The following is a 15,000-nucleotide window of genomic DNA, read 5'->3' on the forward strand; positions in this document are numbered from 1 at the left end:
TGAGTTGGCAAGGTATCCATATAGGCCAAGGTTTGCTGCCGATTCTCAAAAAAGGTGCTATTAATTTCTAAGAGTATATGGGATCCTTTCAACTGAAATTCCTTTCCCGAAACCATCTAGCATTAGGTAGATGGGAATCTGACTGTTCACTTCCTTGCAATACACAGGAGCTTTGGAAGTTTCTTAAACGTGCACTAAAGGTGGTAATGTCCTATAACAATATTTGTGGATCTAGTGGGAAGGTGAATCCAGTAAGTGTTCATAATGTCAAAATGTCACTAAAGTTATGTCAGAATGAAGTAAGTCTTGTACAAGACCAAGTGCAATGTAACAATGAGCACATGACCACATCTCAAACACCTGTTGGATATCTCAGGTTTATTTTTGTGTAATCTCTGTGGTGTACTATACATTTGGGGAAGAAAGTTGTACTGTATCAATTTATATCTAGAATGAATAGTGGCAGACAAGCTTTTTAGACATAATTCAGATCAGAGCTCTAGATCAATCGTCACACCCAAGTTGGACTTCTACTTCTCCTGAGACTCAGTCTTCAAGAAAGTCCATTTTAATCCCTTGTCAGAACAGTTTTATTTTGTGAAAACTGACTTCCTGCATCTGCTCCCTTTGGATCCTGATAGGCCAGTGGGGGTTGCCGGTAGTTACGGTTGCTGGGGTGTTGGGGATGCTGAGTGCCACCATGGCTGGCATCGTGGAGTCGATTGGTGATTATTATGTCTGTGCTCGGATGTCTGGAGCCACGCCCCCTCCGGTCCATGCCGTCAACAGGTGAGACATGAACTGGAAGTGATGTTTTCTCTCCGGCAGACTCCGCCCCCACAGGTGTTTCATGGTTTGTTTGTTTCAGGGGAATCTTCACTGAAGGCGTCTGCTGCATCATTGCTGGTCTATTAGGGACAGGAAATGGTTCAACCTCCTCCAGTCCAAACATAGGCGTTCTGGCCATCACCAAGGTAACGGAGTTGTGTGTAGGGTGGATGGGTGAATGGTTGACCCTGTGTGCAGGTGGATGGGTGAATGGTTGACCCTGTGTGCAGGTGGGCAGCCGGCGGGTGGTGCAGTATGGAGCAGGTATCATGTTTATTTTGGGATCAGTCGGGAAGTTCACGGCCCTGTTTGCCTCACTGCCAGATCCCATCCTCGGAGGAATGTTCTGCACGCTTTTCGGTGAGTTATGTGTTAACAAATAGCTGTACAGGAACAGGTGTGTTGGTGATGTAATAATATATTCCAGGTGTGTTAGTGATGTAATACTATATTCCAGGTGTGTTAGTGATGTAATAATATATTCCAGGTGTGTTGGTGATGTAATAATATATTCCAGGTGTGTTAGTGATGTAATAATATATTCCAGGTGTGTTAGTGATGTAATAATATATTCCAGGTGTGTTGGTGATGTAATAATATATTCCAGGTGTGTTGGTGATGTAATAATATATTCCAGGTGTGTTGGTGATGTAATAATATATTCCACGTGTGTTAGTGATGTAATAATATATTCCAGGTGTGTTGGTGATATAATAATATATTCCAGGTGTGTTGGTGATGTAATAATATATTCCACGTGTGTTCGTGATGTAATAATATATTCCAGGTGTGTTGGTGATGTAATAATATATTCCACGTGTGTTAGTGATGTAATAATATATTCCAGGTGTGTTGGTGATATAATAATATATTCCAGGTGTGTTAGTGATGTAATAATATATTCCAGGTGTGTTGGTGATATAATAATATATTCCAGGTGTGTTGGTGTCTCTCAGGTACGATCACAGCCATCGGTCTCTCTAACCTGCAAATGGTGGATCTGAACTCGTCAAGAAATCTTTTTGTTCTCGGGTTCTCAATGTTCTTCGGTCTGACTTTGCCGACATACTTGGACAGACACCCTAACTCCATCAGCACAGGTGAGAGTGTGTCAGTGTCGTATTATTTAAATGGCTATATATGCTGTGGCGGCAGTGTTAAAGGGCTCCTTACTGCACAACATGATCTTTCTGTGGATCATACCTGCCAACATTGGGCTGTGAAAAAGAGGGAGATTTTCTGAGGTATTGGTTGGAGTGGCCTACTTACAATATTACAATTAGCTGAATTCCAATTACCATTCAATTCAATTCAATTCAATTCAATTTTATTTATACTATCAAATCATAACAAGAGTTATCTCGAGACACTTTACAGATAGAGTAGGTCTAGACCACACTCTATAAATTCACACCGATGGTGCACATCAGCAGCACTTCAGGGTTTAGTTTCTCCCCTGAGGACATTTGGGACAGTTAATGAGCCTTAAATCCTATAAAAATGAAAATACCTAAAAACGAAATAATGTTCTTCGCAGCTAGCATGACCATTTTCACCTCTGCCGTTATGACTTTATCAGCCTCCTATCAGCCTACGTCAGTTTTCCCGCCGTGTCCTAAGCTAAAGTCTGCCCGGTATACTTGCAAAACGTAGTGTTTGCTGACGTGGCTAGCAGCTAGAAACAGGAATGTCTAGCACCAAGAGGACAGACATTTTGACTTGACTTTAGGAGCTATTTCATCTATTTTCAGTACAGCTGACTGACTCGAACGGGAGCTTGAACGCACGGCATGCCAGGCAGGTTGTTTGGGTTGCCAGGTTGTACCTTGAGATATCCTCCAGTCTGGACAAACACAAAAACTGTGAAACAGTTTGAATCATTTCCCTATGACATCGGGAGATTAGCGCATTAAATTACCAATCAGGAGCAAGCAGGAGAAAGGGTTAAAAGTAGGGAGACTCCCAAGTAAATCGGGACTGTTGGCTGGTATGGCGTTGATGAACCTGCTGCTGCGTCAGGGTGGTTAAATGTGTCTCTGATCTGTTCTGAAACATCATGTTGTCTTTCTGGAATGAAAGGGTTAATCCTACAGGTTTACAGATGATCCAGCATCAGCCCCTGGTTACACATATTAGTGAGCAAGACTGTTCCATTTCGGCTTACAGGAAATCTTTCTCTACTCTCAACGGATCTAGAAGGCTCTAAATATTTGAGTGCAGTAGACAATGTTGATGTAAGATTTAAATAAAACGTGTGTCTAGATGTAGATCCTAAAGATCAGTTTTGTGTGTTCAGGTCTGGCAGAGCTGGATCAGATCCTGACCGTTCTTCTGTCCACTGAGATGTTCGTTGGAGGTTTTCTGGCTTTTTGTCTCGACAACACAATACCAGGTAACACACACACACACACACACACACACACACACACACACACACACACACACACATACACACACATACACAGAGAGACACTAGCACATAAAACCATTATACTGCTACTATACTGCTAAGCTTATCATGTCTGGACTCAGCTTAGTGCTGAAAAGACACATGAAGACTGAAGTCCATCTGAACATAGATAGAGACAGATAGATGTACTATGGGATGTGTATAAGCATGAGACGCTTACAGTGACAGGGCAGGTAAGGTGCTCTATGAGAGTGTGTGTCATGGTGGTAGTGGAAATAAGTCCAATAGTGCAAGGATAAAGGATAAAGGGAGGGGTTGTGCATATGGGCTAATATAGCCAGTAAACAGTGTAAACAGTGTTGACAGTGGGCCAGTGACAGTCAGTATTTAACTGTTGTTATAGGAGGTAGTGGAAGTGGTGGAGAGGAAGGAGAGGCAGACAGACTATGCAGATAAGTCTCTCTCTCCTCTTCCCTTTAGTGAAGCATTGTAGAGTAGTATGGCCCTGGGGACAAATGACTTCCTCCGTCTGTCAGTTGCGCATGGCAGAGAAACATAACAACAGACATCACAGAGAAGCTTTTAGAAAATGCTGAACTGTTCCTTTAAGAGACAAACTGAAAGGTCACTCCGTGGACACACACACACACACACACACACACACACACACACACACAGAGACACACACACACACACACACACACACTCAGGGCCAGCTGTTACTGTGGGCGACAGTGTTGATTGAGATAAATATGTCTCATAGAGATGAAGAGAAACATTTATAAACAGTGTGTTTGTGTGTGTGTGTGTGTGTGTCTGTGTGTGTGTGTGTGTGTGTGTGTGTTGTTGTTTGTGTGTTGTTGTTTGTGTGTGTGTGTGTGTGTGTGTGTGTGTGTGTGTGTGTGTGTTGTTTGTGTCTGTGTGTGTGTGTCTGTGTGTGTGTGTGTGTGTGTGTGTGTGTTGTTGTTTGTGTCTGTGTGTGTGTGTGTGTGTGTCTGTGTGTGTGTGTGTGTGTGTGTGTGTGTGTGCGTGTGTGTGTGTGTGTTGTTGTTTGTGTCTGTGTGTGTGTCTGTGTGTCTGTGTGTGTGTGTGTGTGTGTGTGTGTTGTTTTTTTCTGTGTGTGTGTGTGTGTGTGTTGTTGTTTGTGTGTGTGTGTTGTTTGTCTGTGTGTGTGTGTGTGTGTGTGTGTGTGTGTCTGTGTGTGTGTGTGTGTGTGTGTGTGTGTGTGTTGTTGTTTGTGTCTGTGTGTGTGTGTGTGTGTGTGTGTGTGTTGTTGTTTGTGTGTGCAGGATCAAGACAGGAGCGAGGGTTAGTGGAGTGGAGGTCTTCCTCCTTCTCCTCTACCTCCTCCTCCTCCTCCTATGATCTTCCTTTGGGGATGGCTGTGATCAGACGGACTTGCTGGCTCAGACGGTTTCCCATCAGCCCCTCCTTCAGAGGTTTCCGGGCATCTGACGCCTCGCCGCCAAAGGACGAAGAGGTGCAAGAGAGAGGAGAAGAGGAGGCGACGGACATCGATGTGTCCAGTAGCAAGATGTGACTTTGATGAGCGGGAATCAAACCTGTTGATGTGACTGAACTGTTTTAGTCTCCAATTGAATAAAAATCTGCTCTTCTGTCGGAGATATAAGAATGTTTTACAGGTGCTTTATTGATCAGCTCGAGGAACGATGGGCGAGGGGGGAAGGAACGAGGGGCGCGAATCACGGAGCGAGGAGCGAGGAGCGAGGAGCAAGGTGCTAGGAGCTAGGAGCTAGGAGCGAGGATCTAGGAGCTAGGAGCTAGGACCGAGGAGCTAGGAGCGAGGAGCGAGGAGCTAGGAGCTAGGAGCTAGGAGCTAGGAGTTTGGAGCGAGGAGCTAGGAGCGAGGAGCTAGGAGCTAGGAGCTAGGAGTTTGGAGCGAGGAGCGAGGAGCTAGGAGCGAGGAGCTAGGAGCTAGAAGCTAGGAGCAAGGAGCTAGAAGTTAGGATCGAGGATCGAGGAGCGAGGAGCGAGGAGCTAGGAGCTAGGAGCAAGGAGCGAGGAGCTAGGAGCGAGGAGCGAGGAGCGAGGAGCTAGGAGCTAGGAGCGAGGAGCGAGGAGCTAGGAGCGAGGAGCGAGGAGCTAGGAGCGAGAAGCTAAGAGCTAGGAGTTAGGAGATATCAGATAAGAGAACTGAGACTCAGACCCACACCATAAACAGGACTGATGACTGTAAACCTCAGGATCCATAAACTTGGACTACACAATTTTTTTATTTATTTATTTATGTTTATTTAAAACATCATAAAATAACAAGTACAAGTGAAGAGAAGACACTGTGTGTGTTAGCTTCATGTGTGTTAGCAAAGAATTTCTAATATGAGAAGAAGTTCCACTCTCTCGTTACTTCCGGCTTCTGAACTGGTTGCAGTTCCACCAGAGTTCCATATAGGGGGCGCTCACAGGCCAGTGCAGAATGAATGGGACTCTATGGAGCTATACCCCTCAAAATCCACTTTTCTCAGGATATAATTTTTTGTCTAGTAATTTGAATGTTGCATTTGAAAGGGGAGGCTAAGAAAATACACACTGCTGGGTGTTAGATTTCTTTAAAGTGGCTTTTTTGTTCTAAAAAGCCTTTTAAAATGTAAATGACGTCATACACATATACGGCCAGAGATTCTGCTTTACGGCGAGCTCTGAGTCACTTCCTTTGTTCTCTCGAGGCATCGACAACACAGCTGACAGGTTAGGCTCTCCCTGTCAATACACGTGCTAGAAAGAGGTTTGCTAATGTTTTAAAGACCACGCCGAAATATTCACTCTGACATTCTGGTTCTGCTTCGGATGCCGTCAAGCGGGATCTCCGATCGCAATCAGTCCTTCACTGACCAATCAGCATTCATTAGCAGAATGCTAGGGTGTTAAGGGCAACAACAACTCAACCTGTAAGAAATCAAAAGGACATAAGTACTCGTTCATTCAACTTTCGACCTATAATCCAGGTTGAACTTGCAAAAACTACAATCAAATCTGAGATTTCTCAACGATAATCAGGCGAAAGAGACAGATTTAGCCGTCTAGCTCCATAGAGTCCCATTCATTTTGCACCGGACCGCAATCACCCCCAGTGGAACTCTGGTGGAACTGCAACCAAATTCGGTACAATGGGGCTGAATAGGGAGTGGAACGGCTTTCCGTAGACGGGCTTTGGTGTTAGCTACATGTGTGTTAGCTTCATGTGTGTTAGCTTCATGTGTGTTAGCTACATGTGTGTTAGCTTCGTGTGTGTTAGCTTCGTGTGTGTTAGCTACATGTGTGTTAGCTTCATGTGTGTTAGCTTCATGTGTGTTAGCTACATGTGTGTTAGCTACATGTGTGTTAGCTTCATGTGTGTTAGCTACATGTGTGTTAGCTTCATGTGTGTTAGCTACATGTGTGTTAGCTTCATGTGTGTTAGCTACATGTGTGTTAGCTTCATGTGTGTTAGCTACATGTGTGTTAGCTACATGTGTGTTAGCTTCATGTGTGTTAGCTTCATGTGTGTTAGCTACATGTGTGTTAGCTACATGTGTGTTAGCTTCATGTGTGTTAGCTTCATGTGTGTTAGCTACATGTGTGTTAGCTTCATGTGTGTTAGCTTCATGTGTGTTAGCTACATGTGTGTTAGCTTCGTTACAGCCTCTTGTGTGTGTCTCCTGTTTTCTTCCTCTCTCTCTCTGTTTCTCATTCTGCCCTCCTCCCTCTGCCTGTTGCACACCTGAGTGTAATCAGCGCTCAGTGATCCCGTCCAGTGATATCGGACAAGCCCCCAAATATGTTACGGCCTCCATTTAAAGGAACAAACCAAAGCTCCAAAGGGATTGGAGGATGCAACATATAAAATGGATGCCAGACACAATGTTAACAATTATCCAAAAAGCTTTATTAAATAATGAATATTCCCAAAAGTAACAAACAAAGAGAAACAAAAAGGGACTGGAGACCCCGGCCAAAACGAACAAGAGATGGGAAGACGCTGGACCGACCTCGCAGTGGGCCGTCGCTCCCCGCGTCTCCCCCCAAACTACCTAAAAAAGGTAAACTAATCCTAGAACAAACACAAGAGACCAATAACTGAACTACCGGTAACCTCCAGCCCAAACTAACACCATAAACTAAAATAACTAAACTCCACCACCTAAATGTGCTGGAGGTTGGGAAAACACAAACCTGCTTGTTGTGGATAAAAAAAGATGAGGAGAAAACTCCTCACTGGTGTGCCCTCCCTGAGCCTCTGTCCCTCCACTCTCTGCCCTCTTATCACCCCTCCACTCTACCTGAGCACTGATTACACTCAGGTGTGCAACAGGCAGAGGGAGGAACAGAGAGAGAGAGGAAACAAGACACACACAGAGGCACATGTAACAAGCTACATGTGTGTTAGCTTCATGTGTGTTAGCTACATGTGTGTTAGCTTCATGTGTGTTAGCTTCATGTGTGTTAGCTTCATGTGTGTTAGCTACATGTGTGTTAGCTTCATGTGTGTTAGCTTCATGTGTGTTAGCTACATGTGTGTTAGCTACATGTGTTAGCTACATGTGTTAGCTACATTTTAGCACAGAAAGTGTAATTATACGTTTTGATTTATTAATTATGGAAACCTCTCACTAAAACACAGAATGTCTGATGAATATAAAACACTAAATAACTAAAAACTAAAACTAAATTTAATGAAAATAGAATACAAAAATAATTACAAGATAAAACTTGTAATGCATGTCAACACACACTGCGACGTCATCACACAGATTGTGATGTCATCAGGGTGCTGACGGTGTGTGCAGGGTGAAGGCGAGGCAGGGGGGGGCATACAGCGAGGACACGGCGACCGTCGGCTGGAACTGCAGCACTGACAGGACGGCGGGGGCGGGGCTTATCATAGTGGGGGCGGAGTTTGCACAGTGCACCGCGAACACGCCGGTGTTGGTGTCTGCAGGTAGAAACACCTGGAAGAACTGCCCGGTCTCCGGATCCAGCAGCACCTTCCTCTGAGGAGGGGGAGCCGAGTCCACGTAGAAGCACCGGCCACTCTGAGGTTCCAGCATCATGTGACAGGGGGCGGGGCCACAGGGGGCGGGGCCACGGGGGAGCGCCCCAGAACCTGTGACATCACTTCCCCCCTGGGCTGGCAGGAAACACAGGAACGCCTGCTGCTGGAGCTGCTGCCCGTGTTGCTGAAGCTGCCGAACCTGCTCATGTATCGCAGGTGTCGGCGTGTTGCCGTGGTGATCGTGTGTGGCAGGTGTCTGCATGTTGCTGTGGTGATCCCAGTCTCCAGCGGTCTTGATGAAGGGACCTGGCCGGGCAGAGTGGTTCTCCTCAGAGATCTTCAGCCGCTGGGGGGCGGGAACAGGTGCGGGGGGCTGCAGGTAGCTCTGGGGGGCGGGAACAGGTGGGGGGGGCTGCAGGTAGCTCTGGGGGGCGGGAACAGGTGGGGGGGGCTGCAGGTATCTCTGGGGCGTGTGCACGTAGCTGTGCACGTAGCTGTATCTGGGGGCCTCTGATTGGCTGACATCATCCACTTTACCTCCACTGATTTTCGACTCGCTGCCTCGTCTCTGCTGCGTGATTGGATGACTGAATTTGCCTCTTTGTTTCCTGTCCTGTGATTGGCTGAGAGACGCAGCGACCTTGGCAACGTGTCCTCTGGAGGCGGTGACTAATGCCAGATCAGAGTGACTTTTGACCCCCACAGCCTGATGGTAGGAGGGGGGGGGGCTGTGGGTGTTTTTAACTAAACTCCTCACGTCTCTCCCCCCTCCCCCTTCCCTTACCCTCTGGGGGGGGAGACAGGAAGTGGAGTTGTTCTGCTCCACCTGCATCTTCTTAGACAGAATGCTCTTAATGATGCAGGACGCCATCTTGGTTTTAGTTTCGTCTAGAGAGAAGGACTTCTGCAGCCGCTGCCTCGGAGCCGAGTCTCCTCCTCCATTACACCCTGAAAACAGGAAACAAACACGTTTATATACATTATATTACATATATATATATATATATATATATATATACACGTTTCCTGGGTGAAAAGTATTAATAATATATTATTATATTATAGTAGATTCTACGTTCACAATAAAAGCTCTTCAGACGTCAGTGGAAGCAGTGGCGGTTTTTGGCACGGGCGAACCGGGCAGCCAGGGGTGGCATTTTTTCATGACTCATGGGGGGCGGCACGAGCACTTGAAGGTCTTGCCCTGGGGGTCTCACCCTGGGTGTCTGGCCCTGGGTGTCTGGCCCTGGGTGTCTGGCCCAGGGGGTCTGGCCCTGGGGGTCTCACCCTGGGTGTCTCACCCTGGGGGTCTGGCCCAGGGGGTCTGGCTCTGGGTGTCTGGCCCAGGGGGTCTGGCCCTGGGGGTCTCACCCTGGGTGTCTCACCCTGGGGGTCTGGCCCTGGGTGTCTGGCCCAGGGGGTCTGGCCCTGGGGGTCTCACCCTGGGTGTCTGGCCCAGGGGGTCTGGCCCTGGTGGTCTCACCCTGGGTGTCTGGCCCAGGGGGTCTGGCCCAGGGGGTCTGGCCCTGGGTGTAATTCAATGTAGAACCACGACTGAGTGGAAGGCTTTGATTGTGAAGTAGATATATACTAGTTATTGTTACCTTGGGGGGCCGCGGCCACCAGACCCCTGTACACGCTGCAGCCATCCACATCACTGCTGCTCGGGGGGAGGGCTGCCGGCATACTATGTTGCCGTAGCAACAGATCAGGGCGGGGACGGAGCAGCTCATTGGCCGACAGCTCCCCGTCAGCTCCTCCCCCTTCAGCGGCGTTCACCGCATCTTTCTTCTTCAGCTGAATCAGGCGCTTCGGGACCATCTTTAGCCCCGCCCCCTCTGGACCTTTCACCTGGACCACAGGTCAAAGGTCAGCAAACAACCAGAGGACTAAACCGGTCGGTCGGTCAGTTAGATGATGAAACTCACCTGTGTCTCCACGGTAACGTCGACACACTCAAAGCCACTCTCTGGATCTGACTCATCATCTGATTGGAGGATGATGGAGGGAGAGAAGTGGAGGGAGAGATCTTCCTCCGACCACTCGCTGACGCTCCCCTCCCCCTCCTCCCCCGCAGAGCAACAGTTGGACAGGTAAGTCTGCTCAGACCGACCTGCGTGGCTCCTCTCAGCAGGAACTAGGGAACAGGGTGGAGGGATCTGAGTCTTTGAGTCGTGATGAGGCAGCAGGTCGACTTCAGGACAGCGGTGTGAGCTGAGGAAGAGCTTCCTCCCTCCTCTTCCTCCTCCTCTTCCTCCTCCGTCCAGTCTGCTGCTCATACTTTAAACTTTCCTTTTGTCTCTGAAACACAAAGTTTAAACATGTTCACTACAGCTAACGCCATTCATTCCTAAAAATAAAGTTTTACTCAGTGATGTTTTTCTTTAAAAACAAGTTCATTTTCTCTCTCAAACATAAAATCCTAAAGTTGAACCAACAATAGTATAAATACATCAGGATGAGGTGTTACAGTGTTTTCCAATTGCTAAAAATAATTTTGCAAACTACGATTAAACAAAATACTTATTAACACAATTCACAAAACCACACACCCAAACTGCAATATACCTCATCTATCCTGCAAAATACCTCATATATCCAGCAAAATACCTCATATATCCTGCAACATACCTCATATATCCAGCAAAATACCTCATATATCCTGTACAATACCTCATATATCCTGTACAATACTTCATATATCCTGTAACATACCTCATATATCCAGCAAAATACCTCATATATCCTGCAACATACCTCATATATCCTGCAAAATACCTCATATATCCTGCAACATACCTCATATATCCTGTACAATACTTCATATATCCTGTAACATACTTCATATATCCAGCAAAATACCTCATATATCCTGCAACATACCTCATATATCCTGCAAAATACCTCATATATCCTGCAACATACCTCATATATCCAGCAACATACCTCATATATGCTGTACAATACCTCATATATCCTGTACAATACTTCATATATCCTGTACAATACCTCATATATCCAGCAAAATACCTCATATATCCTGTACAATACTTCATATATCCTGTACAATACTTCATATATCCAGCAACATACCTCATATATCCTGTACAATACCTCATATATCCTGTACAATACTTCATATATAGACAGATAACATAATTATTTAAACTTTTTCTCAAGTCTCCAAAAGTCTAAACACACATTTTGCAATTCAAAATGTCACTTTTTAAATGCACTGAACACGGTTCTCTGCATAAGACACAACAATCTGACATAAAGTCACGTTTGCCATTTCAAAACATTCAAAATGACACTACATGAGCTGATCGGCCAATATATTTGCCACCTGGCCAAACACCTCAATGGTTCATTGTTACCACTTCAATCAGGAAGTAAGCACTATGAAAAGACCACAGGTGAGCACCGTTTGTTTTAACAACAACAATGGAAGATGTTGCAGAGAGAGGAAGAGGAAGAGGGAGTGAGGGTGAGAATGAGAGGGGGAGGAAGAGTGAGAGGTAGAGCTGGTAGTCCAATGTAAATATAGCTGCTGTGCATATGTTGCAAATATTTCTGTGTACGTAAACTATCTGAAGAACTTTCTACATTTTGAAGTATTTTAGTATTATGGCAAAGCATACTAAAGATGAGAGTGCTTTTCAGTATGCCCAACAGTGTGTAGTTGGTTAGAAAAACATCTGGTAATATGAATGAAGTGTGTGCCATTTGGTGCCAAAGTTTGATTTTGATAATGCTCTATGTAGTTATGGTTGTAGGATATATGAGGTATTTGGCAGGATATATGACATGTTATATCTGCAGCACAGTGTTCACATGTTGTTATAAACATGTTATATTTACAGCACAGTGTTCACATGTTGTTATAAACATGTTATATCTGCAGCACGGTGTTCACATGTTATAAACATGTTATATCTACAGCACGGTGTTCACATGTTGTTATAAAGATGTTATATCTGCAGCACGGTGTTCACATGTTGTTATAAAGATGTTATATCTGCAGCACGGTGTTCACATGTTGTTATAAACATGTTATATCTACAGCACGGTGTTCAGATGTTATAAACATGTTATATCTGCAGCACAGTGTTCAGATGTTATAAACATGTTATATCTACAGCACAGTGTTCACATGTTGTTATAAACATGTTATATCTACAGCACGGTGTTCAGATGTTATAAACATGTTATATCTACAGCACAGTGTTCAGATGTTGTTATAAACATGTTATATCTGCAGCACGGTGTTCACATGTTGTTATAAACATGTTATATCTACAGCACGGTGTTCAGATGTTATAAACATGTTATATCTACAGCACGGTGTTCACATGTTGTTATAAACATGTTATATCTGCAGCACGGTGTTCACATGTTGTTATAAACATGTTATATCTACAGCACGGTGTTCACATGTTGTTATAAACATGTTATATCTGCAGCACGGTGTTCAGATGTTGTTATAAACATGTTATATCTGCAGCACGGTGTTCACATGTTGTTATAAACATGTTTATCTACAGCACGGTGTTCAGATGTTGTTATAAACATGTTATATCTGCAGCACGGTGTTCACATGTTGTTATAAACATGTTATATCTACAGCACGGTGTTCAGATGTTATAAACATGTTATATCTACAGCACGGTGTTCACATGTTGTTATAAACATGTTATATCTACAGCACAGTGTTCACATGTTGTTATAAACATGTTATATCTACAGCACAGTGTTCACATGTTATAAACATGTTATATCTGCAGCACAGTGTTCACATGTTGTTATGAACAGAAAGACGTGTTGTTGATGGAGTCGTTATTAACTACAGTTTCATTACAGTTCAGACATTTTACAAATAAATGAGTATATGCACAGGTAGAGCCTACACTGAAAGGTGCTCTTATTTTATGATGAAATACTGAATTATGTGAAAAATCATTTGAACTTGAAAGATCAAATCATTCCTGTGTGTGTTGTTGGTATTGTTCCGTGTGTTTAAGTGAGAGATGTTGAAGTCTTTGATCTTCAGTCTGTTTGGAACAGTTGTTAGAAATCCCAAAACCTGTAATATGATGTAGGCCTAATATGATTGGATGTTATTATCACACGGCTCTGAATGAACCAATCAGGGTGAAGCGTGAATAAAACAGCTGATCAGCCACAAACCTCACTTCCCTCCATTGAACTGAAACGTTTAACTGGCTTTTCACCGTAAAAACTTTGAAATTCTAGATAAAATATGAACCAATAATTTTCTGACACGAACCGGCTCTTTTGGATCTGGTCCGACAGGATTCAGGTTCAGACTTCTTCAAAGGTCCTCCAGAGTCCAGTGTCTGGTCCTGGTCCAGTCTCTGGTCCTGGTCCAGTCTTTGGTCCTGGTTCAGGCTCTGTGGTTGTTGGTTAGTTAGTTTCCGTTGACAGTAAAGTTTACCCAGAATTCTCTAACCCTAACTTCAGCGGTCTGATCCCGTTTGAGTTCAAGCTCAGAATGTAGGGGCGATCGACACCGACTGCCCTGCAGGAGAGAGAGAGAGAGGGAGGGAGGGAGAGAGAGAGAGAGAGAGAGAGAGAGAGAGAGAGAGAGAGAGAGAGAGAGAGAGAGAGAGAGAGACAGAGAGAGAGAGAGGGAGGGAGAGAGAGACAGAGAGAGAGAGAGAGAGGGAGAGAGAGAGAGAGGGATGGAGGGAGAGAGAGACAGAGAGAGAGAGAGAGAGAGAGAGAGAGAGAGAGAGAGAGAGAGAGAGAGAGAGAGAGATAAACAGAGAGTTGGTATCAGCTGCAGGTTTCTATTTTAGGAGGTGATTGACAGACAAGGCTGCAGCTCTCTCTCTGTTTATCTGTGTGTGTGTGTGTGTGTGTGTGTGTGTGTGTGTGTATTTAAGTTTGTCCCTGTAACCATGTTGACCGTGTGTGTCTCTGCTGCCTGTCACTTATTGAGCCACACTCCGGAGCAGCAGGGGGCGCTAATCGCTAGTAACCCTGGTAACCCTAGCGCACCAACAGTTAGCTACACACCAGAAGAATAAGAGTGTCAACATCCGTCTGACTGCTCTGTCGCTCCGGGACCCTTTCTTCTGATTTCTACCGGACCCTGCTGGTCTGTTCTGGACCCTGGTGGTCTGAGAGGATCCTATATGCCTGGATTTGAGTTCCCTGTTTCGGAGGTAACGTCCATGTTAAGTGTACTGTCAGACCCGCTGTGTTTTAATGTGCTGGGTAATGTCATTTTCCCCGCCGTGCGCTACATTAAAATCAATGCGACACACCTTAATAAGAGCTGGAGGTTGTGGATATGACTCGGTAAGATGCATGAAGATTGTTGCGGCCAACACTGTTGACATTTACAGCTATATTTCCATTTCTCTGCGGGAAAACCGCCTTCACCTGCCGTTTTCATCGGCTCGCTTTCGGGTCTGAACTTTCCGCAGAGATCAATTGAGAACTGGGTATAGGTTACATGTTGAGGGGTATAGGTTACATGTTGAGGGGTATAGGTTGCAGGTTGAGGGGTATAGGTTGCAGGTTGAGGTGACTAACAGGTTGAACATTGTATATGGTGTGTGGATTATGTGAATAGGATGCGTTTCCATCAAGATCTGGCAACTGGTCAACATTAGACCAACATATTGGTCCGATTATTTATAAAGGAGTTTGCTGTACTGTACGGGAGAAATAACAAACCGGGAGGGGTCCGGGAGATAGGGCTGAAAAACGGGAGAAACCCGGGATAAACAGGAGTAGTATG

At 45.1% G+C, this 15,000-nt stretch overlaps 3 protein-coding genes across 4 annotated transcripts in view; 2 read left to right on the plus strand and 1 right to left on the minus strand.

The window, feature by feature from the left end:
• slc23a1 (solute carrier family 23 member 1) overlaps nucleotides 1-4,906 on the plus strand; it is an 18,954-nt gene extending 14,048 nt beyond the window's left edge. Inside the window, exons 9-14 of the mRNA XM_031277659.2 lie at nucleotides 642-789; nucleotides 869-974; nucleotides 1,059-1,188; nucleotides 1,785-1,928; nucleotides 3,125-3,220; nucleotides 4,528-4,906. Coding sequence (XP_031133519.1) covers nucleotides 642-789; nucleotides 869-974; nucleotides 1,059-1,188; nucleotides 1,785-1,928; nucleotides 3,125-3,220; nucleotides 4,528-4,778 — 875 coding nt within the window. The 3' untranslated portion in view covers nucleotides 4,779-4,906. The remainder of the gene's footprint in view (nucleotides 1-641; nucleotides 790-868; nucleotides 975-1,058; nucleotides 1,189-1,784; nucleotides 1,929-3,124; nucleotides 3,221-4,527) is intronic.
• A 2,603-nt stretch (nucleotides 4,907-7,509) lies between these two features.
• Nucleotides 7,510-13,822, minus strand: prob1 (proline-rich basic protein 1). The gene is made up of 4 exons (XM_031277661.2): nucleotides 13,519-13,822; nucleotides 10,160-10,532; nucleotides 9,836-10,082; nucleotides 7,510-9,179 (listed from the first exon to the last, which is right to left on the minus strand). The coding sequence occupies exons 2-4, from the start codon at nucleotides 10,508-10,510 to the stop codon at nucleotides 8,002-8,004; spliced, it is 1,776 nt and encodes a 591-aa protein (XP_031133521.1). The 5' UTR covers nucleotides 10,511-10,532; nucleotides 13,519-13,822; the 3' UTR covers nucleotides 7,510-8,001.
• Nucleotides 13,823-14,144: 322 nt separating this feature from the next.
• Nucleotides 14,145-15,000, plus strand: part of mat2b (methionine adenosyltransferase II, beta) — a 16,064-nt gene continuing 15,208 nt past the window's right edge. The window contains exon 1 of one of the 2 annotated variants that reach the window (XM_031277656.2): nucleotides 14,145-14,419. In XM_031277656.2, coding sequence (XP_031133516.1) covers nucleotides 14,390-14,419 — 30 coding nt within the window. In that variant the 5' untranslated portion in view covers nucleotides 14,145-14,389. The remainder of the gene's footprint in view (nucleotides 14,420-15,000) is intronic. The other variant, XM_031277658.2, reaches the window with a different exon arrangement.

Source organism: Sander lucioperca, chromosome 13, assembly GCF_008315115.2.
Source record: "Sander lucioperca isolate FBNREF2018 chromosome 13, SLUC_FBN_1.2, whole genome shotgun sequence".
Classification (NCBI taxonomy): domain Eukaryota; kingdom Metazoa; phylum Chordata; class Actinopteri; order Perciformes; family Percidae; genus Sander; species Sander lucioperca.

Excerpts from the sequence above, each read along its gene's own strand:
- prob1 (XM_031277661.2), bottom strand. The coding sequence starts at position 10,510 with ATGAGCAGCAGACTGGACGGAGGAGGAAGAGGAGGAGGAAGAGGAGGG. Across the intron at positions 10,083-10,159 it reads ACGTTACCGTGGAGACACAG|GTGAAAGGTCCAGAGGGGGC; the intron begins GTGAGTTTCATC and ends CCTGTGGTCCAG. Across the intron at positions 9,180-9,835 it reads GGTGGCCGCGGCCCCCCAAG|GGTGTAATGGAGGAGGAGAC; the intron begins GTAACAATAACT and ends TCCTGTTTTCAG.